A 20,000-nucleotide genomic window follows, 5' to 3' on the forward strand; every position below is an offset into this window, starting at 1 on the left:
ATTCATATATGTATTTATATATATATATATATATATATATATATATATATATATATATATATATATATATATACATATGTACCGCTATTATGCCTGATGAAGCCAGCTGTGAAGCCGGCGAAATGTTTCCTGAGACCAAGTCTGCTCTCGCTTTTTTTGCTCAAATTAGCGGAGTCGATCTAGTTTTTTTACTTTTGGTTGGAAACGCCTTTTTCTTCTTTAAAAATGTGTCATCCCAATCACCCTAATCTTTTGTATATATGAGGTCTGTCTAAAAAGTAACGGGACTGAGCCTGCTGTGTGCTCCACTTACACAACTTGAATGAACGGGTTGCGTCACAGTCTTTTGCAACATTCCAGCAATATATATGATTGGTGATGGTTGATTGCGCTCATTGTGTGATTTTTACAGGTCGTGCTTTACACATTGTCTAGTCTGAGTCGTCGCGCTATGAGTCGTGAGCAGAGAGCCAATTTGAAGTTTTTTGCCAAGCTTGGCAAAACACTTTCCGAATCCTTCGCAATGCTGCAGCAAGTCTTTGGAGAAGAAACGATGTCACGTCCACATGCATTTGAATAATATAAGAGGTTCAAAGAGGGACGGGAGGAGGTTGAAGACGATCCACGCTCTGGAAGACCTTCAACGAGCAGAACGGCGGACAACATCGAGCATGTGAAGCAGATGGTGCGCGTCGATTGTCGACTCACGGTGCGGATGATTACTGAGGAACTTTCCATCAACAAGGACACTGTCTGCAGCATCATCCCTGAAAATCTCGAAATGTGCAAGGTTTGCACAAAGATGGTCCCCAAGCTGTTGTCCGAGGACCAGAAACAGCAAAGAGTCACTGTCTGTCAAGACATTATCGAGCACCTCGGGGACGATCCAGACCTGCTCGGGAGAGTCATTACTGCCGATGAATCGTGGATATTCGAATACGATCCCAAGACCAAACAGCAGAGTCATCAGTGGAAAAATCCGACATCACCAAGACAAAAGAAAGCGAGGATGTCGAAGTCATAGGTCAAGGTGATGCTCATCACGTTTTTTGACATCAAGGGCACCGTCCACTTCGAGTTTCTACCACAGGGTCAAATAGTGAATCAATATGTGTACAAGGAGATTCTGCGGCGCCTCATGAGATCAGTCTGGGACAAGAGGAGGGATCTGTGGGAGAACAACGCCTGGGTGCTCCACCATGACAACGCCCCTGCTCACAGTGCCCTGAGCATCTGACAGTTTCTGGCGGAGAGGAATGTGCCAACTCTGGAGCAACCCCCGTATTCACCAGACATGGCCCCTTGTGATTTTTTCCTATTCCCCAAGCTCAAGGGGGTGATCAAGGGGACCCAATTTCCTGATGTGGAGTCTATCAAAAGGGCGATGACGATGGAGTTCTGGAGGATTCCAGAAGAAGCCTTATGTAGGTGCATCGAAGCGTGGAAGAAGAGGATGGACAAGTATGTGAGACTGGAGGGAAACTATTTTGAAGGGGACAAACTGTGATTTCAATATATTTTTTGGAATAAAATTTCTGTGAAGTCAGTCCCGTTACTTTTTAGATGGATCTCGTATATAAATACATATATATATATATATATATATATATATATATATATATATATATATATATATATATATATATATATTTCTGTACATATATATATATATATATATATATATATATATATATATATATATTTCTGTACATACATATGTATGTGTATATATATATATATATATATATATATATATATATATATATATATATGTATGCATGTATATATATGTATGTATATATGTATATAAATATATATATATGTATATACATATATATATATATATATATGTACATATATAATCTAATTTTCCAACCAACACGTAATTTTTCTGAAGCTCGTCTGCGTGCCGTTGTGACTCGTCCACTCCACTTTGCACCTCCTCTATATATTCTTCATAACGCTTCACCTTTTCCAAAACATCCCCCAATTGTGCCTGAAGCCTGCCAATGCTCGCTTAGTCATCCTGCCACGCCTGCCATGGCACATGCCGTGACCACGTGCCTTGAACCGGTGACTGTGAGCTCACGCCTCGTGCTGTGCCATTAATATCAGCCCGCCCCGTGCTGCGCTGAGGTGCGATCGCGCTGCCATTATGCGACTCCGTTTGCCGGCAAAGTTCGTGCTCAAGCCGCTCCCACTGACCACAGTTCGTGGTGGGGTTATAATTATAAAAAGAACCGACCTGGGCCATGGATCCTACATTACTACACATACCTAATACCCCCGGCTCCCGCTCGCCTTGAGACGCCATCTTATTTCTCGTAACGGGTTAATTTGAATCGCTCGTAATTTGGAGGAAATCGGGGGTCGCTACTCTCACCCCTGGACCGATTCCCGTGAATTTAGCTGGAGACAGGAGAGCCCGTTTTCCCGCTCTCCGACACCAGTGCCGCGAGGAGGGGGGTGGGTTTGTGTCCCATGACCTGACACCAGTGTTGCAAATTCGCGCCCGCCGGCGTGCGAACGGCCACGGAACTCGAATCGCGGCACGTCACCCACCGGACGGACAATTCTGTCGTGACCCTCTCGGACTAACGCCGGGAGCTAGGCACGGGTGGGCCTTTCGGCCTCACCACGATCGTGCCAATCGGCCCCCCCGCGTGGGATAGGGTTGTTCGCCAAATTCAACCTACCTAAGTACCCACGCGGAGGGTAGACCAGGCGATCGCACCTCGCCGCAGGTCGACTCCGGGCACAGGCCACGTAAGCGACCCGTTCCGTACTCTCGGGATAACCGAGCGGTGTTATCGCCGGCCTCGACGGTTCCGACTAACTATCGGGCGTATTAAGCCCACTACCAACCCTTTACGTGAAGCAAGATGGAGATTCAATTAAAGAAAAGACGAAGCGAAACGGGAAAACAGTTCAACATGATGCACATTTATTCCGCGGCACACGGAGATCACACATATACAATTACAACAATTATGCACCAAAAGCAGATGTAACAAAAGAAACACAACAATGCAGATCTACAACTGACTATGCGTGCACACGGCAACACTTACACAGTTTTACTTTACAGACGGCACCAACAACACATTTACTGAAAAGCAAAAGAAAAGGGCCACCCTCAAAGACAAGGGGGCAGACGGGGCCTGTGGGCCAATATTTGTGCGGGACCTGAAAGAGCGGGTCAGGTCCGCGAGACCGGGTGGATCCTACCCGTGTTTTTGTGATGAGCTGCAAATGTGGCGGCGCGGCGGCGCCCCGACTCCGCGCTCCTTCGCGGGTTTCGTTGGCAATGCTTGGAGTGGGGTGGGAATGGGGCCCCCTTTTCGCACTATCTCAGCACGGGGGGGGGGGGGGAATTGTTGATGCTCTGGGGAAAAGGATAGCTGGCTTGCTTGGGTCCCGCGACGAGCGATTCCACTGCGAGCTCGTCGCCGACCGCCGTCTTCCTTGCCTCGGACCCGAGCTATTCGGTCTCTTCCCCCATTCTCCTCAGCCGACTGCAGCAAACCACCTGTATGCCCTCGCCTCCCGACTCCACTCCGCGCTCCAACCCGACTCTGCCCCAAAACTCTCTTCGCCCTTCCAAGGCCGACTCCCCGCTCCTCCAAGGCTGACTCTCCTCAAACCGACTCGACCGCGCTCCAAGCTTCCTCTCTCTGCAGCTCCCCGACAGACTCCGAACCCCGTCAGACTGCGAGCTCCACTCGGCTCTCCGACCTCTCCAGACTGACTCTTCTCAAACTGACTGCCAAATTCGCCCCGCGCTCGGTGCTTTATAGGCCGGCAGGAGAACCCATATGCAAATTTCTGGATCAGAACGAGCTCGGGGGTGGAACCACGCTCGCCCATTGGATGGAGAAAAAGGGGCGTGAGTCTCCCCTGATCCTAGAATTTGCATATCGCGATTCTACAATAAATGCGCCTGGAGGCGGGGCCAAACCGCCCCGCGCTTGCTGATTGGACGGATCAGAAGTGGGTGTGTAGCATTCCTGATCCGAATTCTCCTCGGAAAGGCCGCATTTTGCACTCGTGGTTCGGCGTGCACCTTGTACGAGCCCAGGACAGCCCGACGCTCGGTGTTCACAAGTGGTGCGGGAATGGCCGTAGAAGGAGGAGAGGTGAAGGTGGTGGAGGGTTTATGGTGGTGGTTTATGGCCATGGTGCCGTTTGGAATGGCGGTGATGCGATGTTTGCGGGAGCGAGTTGTGAAGGTAAAGATCGTGGCTGTTGGCGTTGTTGTTGTTGTGAAGCGGCGTTGTGGTTGGTGGTTGTTGTGTGATGGCGGTTGAGACGTAGTTGGTTCAAAATAAAGATAGAACAGAAAAACGACTATCTCAAAGGGTCGCAGCCCGAATGAATCACATTTATTCCCTCTAAACAACGGGTTTGGGGCTAACTACACATGTACTTACAGAGATATCTCACCTACGGGACCTGAATGGTGGTTTGCGAATTTCCTCAACCGCAACGATATATATGTGTGTGTGTGTGTGTGTGTGTGTGTGTGTGTGTATATATATATATGTATATGTATATATATATATATATATATATATATATATATGTATATGTATATATATATATATATATATATATATGTATATATATATATGTATATATATATATATATATATATATATATATATATATATATATGCCTGGTGTTGGCGCAGTGGTTAGGGCAGCGGCTTGGGATCCAAGAGGTCCTGAGTTCAAGCCCCGTTGGGCCACTGAATTAATACACCAGGGGGTTGACTCAGCCTGTCATCCTTCCGAGGTCGGCGAAATGAGTACCAGTGTACTGGGTCAGTGTATACCCCGGTTAAAATAAGTGCACCTTATCCCTGTGTCGTAAGAGGCGACCAGGGTTGCTTCAGGAAGGGCATCCGGCGTAAAACATGTGCCAAATCACTTTGCGGATCATACGGATAATCCACTGTGGCGACCCCTAACGGGAGAAGCCGAAAGAAGAAGAAGAAGATATATATATATATATATATATATATATATATATATATATATATATATATGTGTATGTCCACTACTGCCACTCACTTGTACTTGCAGAAAATTGTACACACTCGACAGCTCTCATCCATAGATATTTCCTGTATTTTCTCTATTTCCGTCCAATTCTTATTCAGGAACACAGCAATTATGGTTTACCATGCTGAAATTGCCAATCTTTCATTAAAATGTTGAAAATTATGTTTAAAAGACTATTTGAATTCCAGACTTCATGCTGACATGGGCAGGTTAAAAGTGACCAGGTGAGCAGGACCAAGTAATTGAAAATGCACACACAGGGCATGCGCAAAAAGCTTAATTCGCATTCAGGCGTCAATCCCATACTTGTAAATTCTCAAAGACAAATGAAACACTTCCTATGTTCATATAATAATATAATTATTTATGTGGAGGTACTGGGTTATCGTCCCATAATTACATGGTGTGGATGTGATTTACAAACATAATCAATGAAATTGTGAAAGTATTACCAAGGTTCGCCATGTTAACAGAATGATGACCTCAGTGTTTTTCTGTTTCCCTCCTTTACCATCAGTTTGGGTTCAAATCCCATTGGTGATGAGGGTTTGCAGGGTTTGGTGGAAGGTCTGAAATCCCAATCAAAGTTACAGATCCTAAGGTGAGTGGGAAGGGGATTTGTTTTGTGAACGAAAAACATATTGACGTCATAATCCTTGATTGTGTACCTGGCGTTCTCCAGGTGAACATTGCCCTCCATTATTATCCTTGAGTTGAACCTTGTGCCTGGCATGTGTTCGAGAGGGGGGAATGGATAATCATTCGTGCTGATGATCCCCTGCTTTGGGGATCAATGGGGTGAATGAAGCGGGAATGAGGAACGACGTTTGATAAACCACTTTATTTGAATGATAAACGGCTTCACACAAATCATTCTGAGCATTCACTGTGTTTCATTCTCTTGCAGTAAATGTGAAAAGAAACGAATAATCTAAACTCATTTCTGCTGAATCGTCTGTTTATAGGCCATTGTAAATGAGTGTTAAAATGAACAGTGAAGCGATAACAGTGATGAAGAAGAATGCACCCATGATGCACCAGAACCCTCAAATGTAACGTTTGTGGAACAGTTTGGGTTCAAACCTCGAATGATCAATTCACACCATTGTACCACCTCACCTCCAGGGAAGGGGAGGGGGAATGTTGGGAAACATTTTTGAAAAATAAGAAAGCATCAACACACGAGGACGTTTGGACCATCATGATTGTGCCATACCCTCGATTTTAACTCTTAATACCAGCACCTTGTGCGAGTGAAATGTGGTATGTGTAGCCCCCACCCCCACCCCCATACCAGCAGGGCTCAGTAGCCATGAAACCATCCATTCGCAGACATTGGAATCTTCAAATTACAAGAAGACTCCAAGATGTCCACGCATCACCAAATCTTTATTGAGAGCAATAAATAGGAAAAACAATTTATATTATAATTACAAATCTAATCCTGCTGAACAAACCCGGCTTAAATACACTAATTGTGAAAATAAGACCAGTGGACCTGGAGCTTATCTGGGCCCTGGCCTAATGTAAACCAAATTTGGTAGAATTCTGACTGGTGGGTCTGGAGAAGAAGATTTTTGAAGGAATTTATGCAATTTTTCCCAAAAATTTATTACGTCCGCCATTTTGAGACTTCCCGTCACGTGATCGGCATGACCTCAGCAATTTAACATCACGACCCTGCCCTAATGTTGTAACCCAAGTTTGGTAGCATTCTGACTGGTGAGTCTGGTGAAGATTCTGGAGAAGATTTTTGAAGGATTTTACGCGACTGCCATTTCGACATACATCCGGTCACGTGATCAACATTGCCTCTGCAATTTAACATCAGGACCCTGTCCTCATGTTTTAACCCAAATTTGGTAGTATTCTGACTGTTGGGCCTGGAAAAGAAGATTTTTTAAAATCGGTTTTCACACTTTCCTAATGCCACACATCTCTTCTTTCACTTCCCTCTGTCCATTTTCCATCTTTTTCTGTTTCCTGCAGGTGCATTATCATTTCTTTACTTTCATACACTTCCCTTTTTAATTCCTTCAGCTCAGTCTTTATCCCATTTAAATCAAATGCCATATACCCACACCTGCAATTTTAACACTCCACTGTTCATTATTAATTTAATCCACTTCCACCTGTATTTCACTCATTCGTTCCTGATTCACTTCCATTTCTTTTCCAAAATCCATCCTCATCCTTGTCAATCCCTCAGTAATTTCAGTCATTTTCCATTATTTTTCAGTGTTAATCTCGTGCAGTGCCTTCAGAAAGTATTCACACCCCTTGACTGTTGTCACATGTTGTTGTTACAGCCTGAATTTTAAAATGGATTAAATTTTTAAAAAAAATTGTCACCGATCTACACAAAATACCCCATTATGACAAAGTGAAAACATGTTTTTAGAAATTTTTACGCATTAGTTAAAAATGAAAAACTGAAATGTCTTGCGTCAATAAGTATTCAACCCCTTTGCAATGACACTCCAAATTGAGATCAGGTGCATCCAATTTCCTTCGGTCATCCTTGAGATGTCTCTACAACTTGATTGGAGTCCACCTGTGGCCAATTCAATTGATTGGGCATGGTTAAGAAAGAAACACACCTTTCTATACGAGGTCCCACAGTTGGCAGTGCATGTCAGAGCAGAAACTCCATCATGAAGTCCAAAGAACTGTCCGTGGAACTCCAAGATAAAATTGTGAGGAGGCATTGATCTGAGGAAGGGTATAAACTATAAAACAATTTCTGGAGTGTTGAGAGTTCCCAAGAGCACAGTGAGCTCCATCATTAGGTGATGGAAAGAGTATGGAACTAGAGCTGGTCATCTGGTCAAACTGAGCAACCGAGGAAGAAGGACCTTGGTCATGGAGGTGACCAGAAACCCAATGACCAATGTGACAGAACTACAGAGTTCCTTGGCCGAGATGGAAAACCTGCCAGAAAGACCACAATCTCTGCAGCACTTCACAAATCTTGGCTTCATGGGAGAGTGGCCAGATGGAAGCCACTCCTGAGGAAAAGGCACATGACGGCATACCTGGAGTTTGCAAAAAGGCATGTAAAAGACTGAGAACATGAGGCAAAAGATTATGTGGTCTGATGAAAGAACAAGAACGTGAAAGTCTTTGAGTGGCCCAGCCAAAGCCCAGACTTGAATCCCATTGAGAATCTCTGGAAAGACTTGAAGATTGCTGTTCACCGACGCTCCCCATCCAACTTGACAGAGCTTGAGAAAATCTGCAAGGAAAAATGGGAAAAAATCCCCAAATATGTTCAAACCTGATGCAGAGTATTGACTCAGCGGGATGAATACTTACTGACGCAAGACATTTCGGCTTTTCATTTTTTATTAATTTGTAAAAATTTCTAAAAACGTGTTTTGAGTTTGTCGTAATAGGATATCTTGCGTAGATCGGTAACAAAAAATTTAGATTTAATCCATTTTTAATTCAGGCTGCAACAACAAAATATGACGAAGTCAAGAGGTGTGAATACTTTCTGACGGCACTGTATGCCTTTGTATACCTTTTCTGCCATCTCCTCTTTCACAATTTCAATCAACCACATCATCATCATCATCATCATCATCATCATCATCATTCCACCATGCTCTGCTCACTCTGAAGGAATTGCTTTACTTTGATCACCACGCTTGTCAGAAGTGTCTCTTCATCCTCTTGTGTAATCTTCATCTTTGTCTGGCACTATTATCTAATTCATCTGCTTGCCATTTAATCTGCCACTATTGTCTGATCCATCTGCTTGCCATTTAATCTGCCTGCTATTGTGTGATGAATCTGCTTGTCATTTAATCTGCCACTATTATCTGATCCATCTGCTTGCCATTTAATCTGCCACTATTATCTGATTCATCTGCTTTCCATTTTAATCTGCCACTATTGTCTGATTCATCTGCTTGCCATTTTAATCTGCCACTATAATCTGATTCATCTGCTTGCCATTTAATCTGCCACTATTATCTGATTCATCTGCTTGCCATTTAATCTGCCACTATTGTCTGATCCATCTGCTTGCCATTTAATCTGCCTGCTATTGTGTGATGAATCTGCTTGTCATTTAATCTGCCACTATTATCTGATCCATCTGCTTGCCATTTAATCTGCCACTATTATCTGATTCATCTGCTTTCCATTTTAATCTGCCACTATTGTCTGATTCATCTGCTTGCCATTTTAATCTGCCACTATAATCTGATTCATCTGCTTGCCATTTAATCTGCCACTATTATCTGATTCATCTGCTTGCCATTTAATCTGCCACTATAATCTGATTCATCTGCTTGTCATTTAATCTGCCACTATTGTCTGATCCATCTGATTGTCTTTTAATCTGCCACTATTATCTGATTCATCTGCTTGACATTTAATCTGCCACTATTATCTGATTCATCTGCTTGACATTTAATCTGCCACTATAATCTGATTCATCTGCTTGACATTTAATCTGCCACTATAATCTGATTCATCTGCTTGACATTTAATCTGCCACTATAATCTGATTCATCTGCTTGACATTTAATCTGCCACTATAATCTGATTCATCTGCTTGACATTTAATCTGCCAGTATTATCTGATTCATCTGCTTGACATTTAATCTGCCACTATTATCTGATCCATCTGCTTTCCATTTTAATCTGCCACTATTATCTGATTCATCTGCTTGACATTTAATCTGCCACTATTATCTGATTCATCTGCTTGACATTTAATCTGCCACTATAATCTGATTCATCTGCTTGACATTTAATCTGCCACTATAATCTGATTCATCTGCTTGACATTTAATCTGCCACTATAATCTGATTCATCTGCTTGACATTTAATCTGCCACTATAATCTGATTCATCTGCTTGACATTTAATCTGCCAGTATTATCTGATTCATCTGCTTGTCTTTTAATCTGCCACTATTATCTGATCCATCTGCTTTCCATTTTAATCTGCCACTATTGTCTGATTCATCTGCTTGCCATTTTAATCTGCCTGCTATTGTGTGATGAATCTGCTTGTCATTTAATCTGCCACTATTATCTGATCCATCTGCTTGCCATTTAATCTGCCACTATTATCTGATTCATCTGCTTTCCATTTTAATCTGCCACTATTGTCTGATTCATCTGCTTGCCATTTTAATCTGCCTCTATTATCTGATCCATCTGCTTGCCATTTTAATCTGCCACTATTATCTGATTCATCTGCTTGCCATTTTAATCTGCCACTATTATCTGATTCATGTGCTTGCCATTTTAATCTTCCACTATTATCTGATCCATCTGCTTGCCATTTTAATCTGCCACTGTTATCCGATTCATCTGCTTGCCATTTAATCTGCCTGCTATTATGTGATTAATCTGCCACTATTGTCTGATCCATCTGCTTGTCTTTAAATCGGCCACTATTATCTGATTCATCTGCTTGTCTTTTAATCTGCCACTATTATCTGATCCATCTGCTTTCCATTTTAATCTGCCACTATTGTCTGATTCATCTGCTTGCCATTTTAATCTGCCACTATTGTCTGATCCATCTGCTTGTTTTTTAATCTGCCACTATAATCTGATTCATCTGCTTGTCATTTAATCTGCCACTATTGTCTGATTCATCTGCTTGCCATTTAATCTGACACTATTATCTGATTCATCTGCTTGCCATTTAATCTGCCACTATAATCTGATTCATCTGCTTGTCATTTAATCTGCCACTATTGTCTGATCCATCTGATTGTCTTTTAATCTGCCACTATTATCTGATTCATCTGCTTGACATTTAATCTGCCACTATTATCTGATCCATCTGCTTGTCTTTTAATCTGCCACTATTATCTGATTCATCTGCTTGACATTTAATCTGACACTATTATCTGATCCATCTGCTTGTCATTTAATCTGCCACTATTATCTGATTCATCTGCTTGACTTTTAATCTGCCACTATTATCTGATTCATCTGCTTGACATTTAATCTGCCACTATTATCTGATCCATCTGCTTTCCATTTAATCTGCCACTACTATCTTATCCATCTGCTTGCCTTTTAATCTGCCACTATTATCTGATTCATCTGCCTGCCATTTAATCTGCCACTATTGTCTGATTCATCTGCTTGCCATTTTAATCTGCCACTATTATCTAATTAATCTGCTTGCCATTTAATCTGCCACTATTATCTGATTAATCTGCCACTATTGTCTGATTCATCTGCTTGCCATTTTAATCTGCCACTATGATCTGATCCATCTGCTTGCCATTTTAATCTGCCACTATTATCTGATTCATCTGCTTGCCATTTTAATCTGCCACTATGATCTGATCCATCTGCTTGCCATTTTAATCTACCACTATTATTTGATTCATCTGCTTGCCATTTTAATCTGCCACTATTATCTGATCCATCTGCTTGTCATCTAATCTGCTATTATCTGATTCATTTGCTTGCCATTTAATCTGCCACTATTATCTGATCCATCTGCTTGTCATTTAATCTGCTTTTATCTGATTCATTTGCTTGCCATTTAATCTGCCACTATTGTCTGATCAATATGTTTGTCATTTCATCTGCTATTATCTGATTCATTTGCTTGCCATTTAATCTGCCACTATTATCTGATTCATCTGCTTGTCATTTAATCTGCCCCAATTATCTGATTCATCTGCTTGTCATTTAATCTGCCCCTATTATCTGATTCATCTGCTTGCCATTTAATCTGCCCCTATTATCTGATTCATCTGCTTGCCATTTAATCTGCCCCTATTATCTGATTCATCTGCTTGCCATTTAATCTGCCACTATTATCTGATTCATGTGCTTGCCATTTTAATCTTCCACTATTATCTGATCCATCTGCTTGCCATTTTAATCTGCCACTGTTATCCGATTCATCTGCTTGCCATTTAATCTGCCTGCTATTATGTGATTAATCTGCCACTATTGTCTGATCCATCTGCTTGTCTTTAAATCGGCCACTATTATCTGATTCATCTGCTTGTCTTTTAATCTGCCACTATTATCTGATCCATCTGCTTTCCATTTTAATCTGCCACTATTGTCTGATTCATCTGCTTGCCATTTTAATCTGCCACTATTGTCTGATCCATCTGCTTGTTTTTTAATCTGCCACTATAATCTGATTCATCTGCTTGTCATTTAATCTGCCACTATTGTCTGATTCATCTGCTTGCCATTTAATCTGACACTATTATCTGATTCATCTGCTTGCCATTTAATCTGCCACTATAATCTGATTCATCTGCTTGTCATTTAATCTGCCACTATTGTCTGATCCATCTGATTGTCTTTTAATCTGCCACTATTATCTGATTCATCTGCTTGACATTTAATCTGCCACTATTATCTGATCCATCTGCTTGTCTTTTAATCTGCCACTATTATCTGATTCATCTGCTTGACATTTAATCTGACACTATTATCTGATCCATCTGCTTGTCATTTAATCTGCCACTATTATCTGATTCATCTGCTTGACTTTTAATCTGCCACTATTATCTGATTCATCTGCTTGACATTTAATCTGCCACTATTATCTGATCCATCTGCTTTCCATTTAATCTGCCACTACTATCTTATCCATCTGCTTGCCTTTTAATCTGCCACTATTATCTGATTCATCTGCCTGCCATTTAATCTGCCACTATTGTCTGATTCATCTGCTTGCCATTTTAATCTGCCACTATTATCTAATTAATCTGCTTGCCATTTAATCTGCCACTATTATCTGATTAATCTGCCACTATTGTCTGATTCATCTGCTTGCCATTTTAATCTGCCACTATGATCTGATCCATCTGCTTGCCATTTTAATCTGCCACTATTATCTGATTCATCTGCTTGCCATTTTAATCTGCCACTATGATCTGATCCATCTGCTTGCCATTTTAATCTACCACTATTATTTGATTCATCTGCTTGCCATTTTAATCTGCCACTATTATCTGATCCATCTGCTTGTCATCTAATCTGCTATTATCTGATTCATTTGCTTGCCATTTAATCTGCCACTATTATCTGATCCATCTGCTTGTCATTTAATCTGCTTTTATCTGATTCATTTGCTTGCCATTTAATCTGCCACTATTGTCTGATCAATATGTTTGTCATTTCATCTGCTATTATCTGATTCATTTGCTTGCCATTTAATCTGCCACTATTATCTGATTCATCTGCTTGTCATTTAATCTGCCCCAATTATCTGATTCATCTGCTTGTCATTTAATCTGCCCCTATTATCTGATTCATCTGCTTGCCATTTAATCTGCCCCTATTATCTGATTCATCTGCTTGCCATTTAATCTGCCCCTATTATCTGATTCATCTGCTTGCCATTTAATCTGCCACTATTATCTGATTAATCTGCTTGCCATTTAATCTGCCACGATTATCTGATTCATCTGCTTGCCATTTTAATCTGCCACTATAATCTGATTCATCTGCTTGCCATTTTAATCTGCCACTATTATCTGATCCATCTGCTTGCCATTTTAATCTGCCACTATTATCTGATTCATCTGCTTGCCATTTAATCTGCCCCTATTATCTGATTCATCTGCTTGCCATTTAATCTGCCACTATTATCTGATTAATCTGCTTGCCATTTAATCTGCCACGATTATCTGATTCATCTGCTTGCCATTTTAATCTGCCACTATTATCTGATCCATCTGCTTGCCATTTTAATCTGCCACTATTATCTGATTCATCTGCTTGCCATTTTAATCTGCCACTATTATCTGATTCATCTGCTTGCCATTTTAATCTGCCACTTTTATCTCATTCATCTGCCACGATTATCTGATTCATCTGCTTGCCATTTTAATCTGCCACTATAATCTGATCCATCTGCTTGCCATTTTAATCTGCCACTATTATCTGATCCATCTGCTTGCCATTTTAATCTGCCACTATAATCTGATTCATCTGCTTGCCATTTTAATCTGCCACTATTATCTGATCCATCTGCTTGCCATTTTAATCTGCCACTATTATCTGATTCATCTGCTTGCCATTTTAATCTGCCACTATTATCTGATTCATCTGCTTGCCATTTTAATCTGCCACTTTTATCTCATTCATCTGCCACTATTGTCTGATTCTTCTGCTTGCCATTTAATCTGCCTGCTATTGTGTGATGAATCTGCTTGTCATTTAATCTGCCACTATTGTCTGATCCATCTGCTTGTCTTTAAATCGGCCACTATTATCTGATTCATCTGCTTGACATTTAATCTGCCACTATTATCTGATCCATCTGCTTGTCTTTTAATCTGCCACTATTATCTGATCCATCTGCTTGTCATTTAATCTGCCACTATTATCTGATGCATCTGCTTGTCATTTAATCTGCCACTATTGTCTGATTCATCTGCTTGTCATTTAATCTGCCGCTATTGTCTGATTCATCTGCTTGTCATTTCATCTGTCACTATTATCTGATCCATCTGCTTGTCATTTAATCTGCCACTATTATCTGATCCATCTGCTTGCCATTTTAATCTGCCACTATTATCTGATCCATCTGCTTGTCTTTTAATCTGCCACTATTATCTGATCCATCTGCTTGCCATTTAATCTGCCACGATTGTCTCATTCATCGGCTTGCCATTTAATCTGCCACGATTGTTTGATTCATCTGCCTGCCATTTAATCTGCCACGATTGTTTGATTAATCTGCTTGCCATTTAATCTGCCACTATTGTCTGATTCATCTGCCTGCCATTTAATCTGCCACGATTGTTTGATTAATCTGCTTGCCATTTAATCTGCCACTATTGTCTGATTCATCTGCTTGCCATTTTAATCTGCCACTATTATCTGATTCATCTGCTTGCCATTTTAATCTGCCACTATTATCTGATTCATCTGCTTTCCATTTTAATCTGCCACGATTATCTGATTCATCTGCTTGCCATTTTAATCTGCCACTATTATCTGATCCATCTGCTTGCAATTTTAATCTGCCACTATTATCTGATTCATCTGCCACTATTATCTGATCCATTTGCTTCTCATTTAATCTGCCACTATTATCTGATTCATCTGCCACTATTATCTGATCCATTTGCTTCTCATTTAATCTGCCTCTATTATCTGATTCATCTGCTTGCCATTTAATGTCACTATTATCTGATCCATATGCTTGACATTTAATCTGCCACTATTTTCTGATTAATCTGCTTGCAATTTAATCTGCCACTATTATCTGATTCATCTGCTTGTCATTTAATCTGCAACTATTGTCCGATTCATCTGCTTGTCATTTAATCTGCCACTACTATCTTATCCATCTGCTTGCCATTTAATCTGCCATGATTATCTGATCCATCTGCTTGTCATTTAATCTGCCACTATTATCTGATCCATCTGCTTGTCATCTAATCTGCTATTATCTGATTCATTTGCTTGCCATTTAATCTGCCACTATTATCTGATCCATCTGCTTGTCATTTAATCTGCCCCAATTATCTGATTCATCTGCTTGTCATTTAATCTGCCACTATTATCTGATCCATTTGCTTCTCATTTAATCTGCCACTATTATCTGATTCATCTGCCACTATTATCTGATCCATTTGCTTCTCATTTAATCTGCCACTATTATCTGATTCATCTGCTTGCCATTTAATCTGCCCCTATTATCTGATTCATCTGCTTGCCTTTTCATCTGCCCCTATTATCTGATTCATCTGCTTGCCATTTAATCTGCCACTATTATCTGATTCATCTGCTTGACATTTAATCTGCCACTATTATCTGATTCATCTGCTTGACATTTCATCTGCCACTCTTGTCTGATTCATCTGCTTGCCATTTAATCTGCCACGATTGTCTGATTCATCTGCTTGACATTTAATCTGAAACTATTATCTGATTCATCTGCTTGACATTTAATCTGCCACTATTATCTGATCAATCTGCTTGCCATTTAATCTGCCACTATTGTCTGATTCATCTGCTTGCCATTTAATCTGCCACTATTATCTGATTCATCTGCTTTCCATTTAATCTGCCCCTATTATCTGATTCATCTGCTTCCCTTTTCATCTGCCCCTATTATCTGATTCATCTGCTTGCCATTTAATCTGCCACTATTATCTGATTAATCTGCTTGCCATTTAATCTGCCACCATTATCTGATTCATCTGCTTGACATTTAATCTGCCACTATTGTCTGATTCATCTGCTTGCCATTTAATCTGCCACTATTGTCTGATTCATCTGCTTGCCATTTAATCTGCCACTATTGTCTGATTCATCTGCTTGCCATTTAATCTGCCACTATTATCTGATCAATCTGCTTGCCATTTAATTTGCCACTATTGTTTGATCCATCTGCTTGCCATTTTAACCTGCCACTATTATCTGATTCATCTGCTTGCCATTTAATCTGCCACTATTGTCTGATTCATCTGCTTGCCATTTAATCTGCCACTATTGTCTGATTCATCTGCTTGCCATTTAATCTGCCACTATTGTTTGATCCATCTGCTTGCCATTTAATCTGCCACTATTATCTGATTCATCTGCTTGTCATTTAATCTGCCACTATTATTTGTCATGTGACCTTCAACCTGGTCATTTAGAGATCATTTTAATATTTCTTCACCTGCAACAAAGAATCTTCTTTTATAACTTGTTTGGCGACAACTTTCTCCTGATGTTTGACGAATTGGAGTTTTATCTCTTCACAGGTTAGAGGGATGCAACCTGAGCACCAATTCTGGGCCTGCTCTGAGGGACCTGAAGAACATCATCAATTTGGAGGTTTTTAAGTGAGTCCTGAACTGTTTGAGGTTTTTTTTTCTTCGTCTTTGTCTTCTTCTTCTTCTCTTTCAATGGATATGTGTTTGTAAATTTCAATCAGAGGATTTATCAATAAATTCCATTCTTTATACAATTAGAGATTTCATGGAAACAAATGCAACACTTCCTGTGTTCATATTGTTACGGGCCGGGGGTCGGCCGCCAACCAACTGCTCTGAATGGAACTGCAAATCGAGTCGGCCCGACCGATCGCCCGGAATATAGATCGCCGCCCGGATAACTCCGAGCGACGGGTCCTTGTACAAGAACCGAAATACGTCAATCGGCAGATCACGTGGGGTCGGGTCGATTGCCAATCTTCAATTTACCTAAATACCTACGTGATCCAACTACCGGGGTATTCCACCCTCGACAGAACTCGTACGGAACAAACCGCCGAGGCGAGCTTGTCCGTGTGCGATTCCGAGTGGCGTAATCGCCAAGATCCGTCGGTCCAAATGTCCCCCTATTACGGCAAACCAACGGCCTTCTAACTCCCAACACACAAAATGTTCAGTCAATGAGGGAATGGACGCAACGAGCAGGTTTACATTCACACAAGGACATTTATTATAATTAAACACGTATGCAATTAAATAAGGCAAAACACATATGCAATTAGACAAGCAATAAAAGCATGACAAAAGAACTACAACCGTCTACTTATTATGTGCGGTCATTTACACTTAACAGCAGTTCCTACTTATCAGACGGGCCCACAGACACACGTACGCACACACACACAAGAAATGGTGGCTGAGGCCTTTAATCACGAGCTCCAGCTCGGAGGACAGGTGAGCTGAAACTCAGAGCCTAACTCGAACCTCTCCACCTCGTGTGGTCTTCAACTTTTTGTCCGCTCCCGGGCTTCAGCGAGAGTGAGCTGTATCCAAATCGCCGTGAGCCACGTTCCTTCCCGAGCTCCCGCGAATCCTCCCGCGCCGGTGAGACGAGATGCCGATCCTTCCTGTCGATGCGTCGCTTCCCCGAGGATCCAGCTCCAAGAAGAGGCTGATGCGTCGCACCAAGCCGGAAACAAAATGGAGAACAAAAAGCTCCACGAACCAAGAAGAAGAGGAAGAAGCCTCCACTCGCAGCTCGAGCCGAACAACGGGTTCAAGTTCCTTCCAAAACAAAGCAGCAGCCGAAGTTCACTGAGCCAGCCGAAGCAAAAAGCTTCTGAAGGCCTCAAGCCAAGCAAGCCAAGCAGGACCCGATGGCCTGCTGAACGACTGCTCTCTCCGAAGCAAAAAAGCTTACTCACTCCCACGGGACTCAGCACACGGGACTCAGAACGGAACTCTTCACGAATTCTGCCACGGGACTCCCACACACGAACAAAGAAAGGATCTCCTCTTTATCCTTCCCACCCCCTCCCCCACACCCGGCATGACTCATGCCCTCGTGATCCACCCCCCGCTCAACCACGGGTGGGAGGGAGTTGTTGACGTCACGGGATGGCAGGGTTCTTCTTCCTCTTTGCAGAAGAGGGGGAGGGACATCTCCATTGTTTCGTTCCCTAACTATTAAATCGATCTCTGAACATTTAAACAATGAAAGGTGAGCTATCTAGGGAACAAGCACTTATCAACATAGCTGACTAAGGGAACCTGTATGTTGTGTGCAATTGAATTCCAAATTTGTAACAATATTATTATAGAATTATTTATTGAGAGGGGTCCCATTGTGTGCCCCGGTTTAGGTTAGGTACACTGTATCCCTGTGTATCCTAAGAGGCGACTAAAGGGACGGTGTCAGGAAGGGCATCCGGTCATTAAAAAAAAAACCCACAAAAGACATTGCTTCAAAAAGGGAACCATGAGATAAGATTGTCATGGGACCCACAAGGCTAATCTCCACTCAAACAGGGAAAAGTGGCCTTAAAGTGTGTGTGTGTGTGTGTGTGTGTGTGTGTGTGTGTGTGTGTGTGTGTGTGTGTGTGTGTGTGTGTGTGTGTGTGTGTGTGTGTGTGTGTGTGTGTGTCAGTGTGGTGTTGATGATGTAACTTAAAAACATAACTATTGAAACGGTGTAAGTATTTCCAATGTTCTCCATGCTGTTAACAGAATGATATCCTCAGAGTTTTTCTCTTTCCCTCCTTTACCATCAGTTTGAGTTGGAATTCCATTGGTGATGAGGGCCTGGAGGGATTGATAGAAGGTCTGGAATCCCAAACAAAGTTACGAATCCTTGTGTGAGTGGGACGGGAATTTGTTTTTGTGAAATAAAAACATACTGACGTAATAACTCCTGAAGTTGAACCTGATGTTATCCAGGTGAACCTTGACCTCAATCATAAATATTTGTTGATGATTATAAACAGGTTAAAGATAGTGGGAGGTGTATGTTCTGTAGAAATAAAGTGGAGCAAAGGAACCTGTAGGTGAACCTGATATTCTGCAGGGGTACCTTGACCTCGATTGTTAACCCTTGCTTGAACCTGGTGCTTTGCTTGTTGCTTTTTCCCACCAAGCATTTCCCCAAGCCACCATTTGGTTTGATTGTGTTCAAACGTGGCACTAGCACAGTACACAATGGCATACGTGTGCACCTAACTTTATTTTGCGATCTGATCAAGGATGGCTGACTGGCAGCCATTTTAGTTGTAAAAATCCTGATATTTAACACAACTTCAACCATTTCATGGACATACATTCACAGATATTGTTCAATCTTGGTACCCGGATAATGAATGATGGCATATATATATATATATATATATATATATATATATATATATATATATATATATATATGAGGGTGGTCCAAAAAAAGTCAAAAAAAAAAAATAGAATGCTGCTCCACAAGCTTAAAATTATTCTAATATGATCTAATAACGCGCATAAATTTTTTTTATCTTGATCGGAGGTGATTTCGAGGTCGCTCCATATGACGACTTTGTCTCATGACTTGAATAAATTAGGGTATGGTCAGGTACGATTACGGGTACTTCTGGATGTCCGAGGTGGAAATGGACTGCATTTTCGAACTCTATGGGGTCGATTTACTCTAAGAAATGACTGCACCGACATTGAATTCACAACCATTTCGAAAATATGACCTAAAACAAGATTTATCATTACTGGAGTTGAGTAACTAATCCTA

At 41.3% G+C, this 20,000-nt stretch overlaps 1 protein-coding gene across 5 annotated transcripts in view; it reads left to right on the forward strand.

The window, feature by feature from the left end:
- The window catches only part of LOC147033635 (NACHT, LRR and PYD domains-containing protein 3-like), a 159,607-nt gene that overhangs the window by 108,008 nt on the left and 31,599 nt on the right, over positions 1-20,000 (forward strand). For 2 of the 5 annotated variants that reach the window (XM_085871690.1, XM_085871692.1), the window contains 3 exons: positions 5,582-5,665; positions 16,784-16,864; positions 19,006-19,089. In XM_085871690.1, coding sequence (XP_085727816.1) covers positions 5,582-5,665; positions 16,784-16,864; positions 19,006-19,089 — 249 coding nt within the window. Of the gene's footprint in view, positions 1-5,581; positions 5,666-16,783; positions 16,869-19,005; positions 19,090-20,000 lie in introns of those variants that run through there. The other 3 variants (XR_015055566.1, XM_085871691.1, XR_015055567.1) reach the window with 3 other exon arrangements.

Source organism: Eptatretus burgeri, chromosome 2 (genome assembly GCF_056783735.1).
Source record: "Eptatretus burgeri isolate ZD-2024b chromosome 2, Ebu_testis_v1, whole genome shotgun sequence".
NCBI classification, from domain to species: domain Eukaryota; kingdom Metazoa; phylum Chordata; class Myxini; order Myxiniformes; family Myxinidae; genus Eptatretus; species Eptatretus burgeri.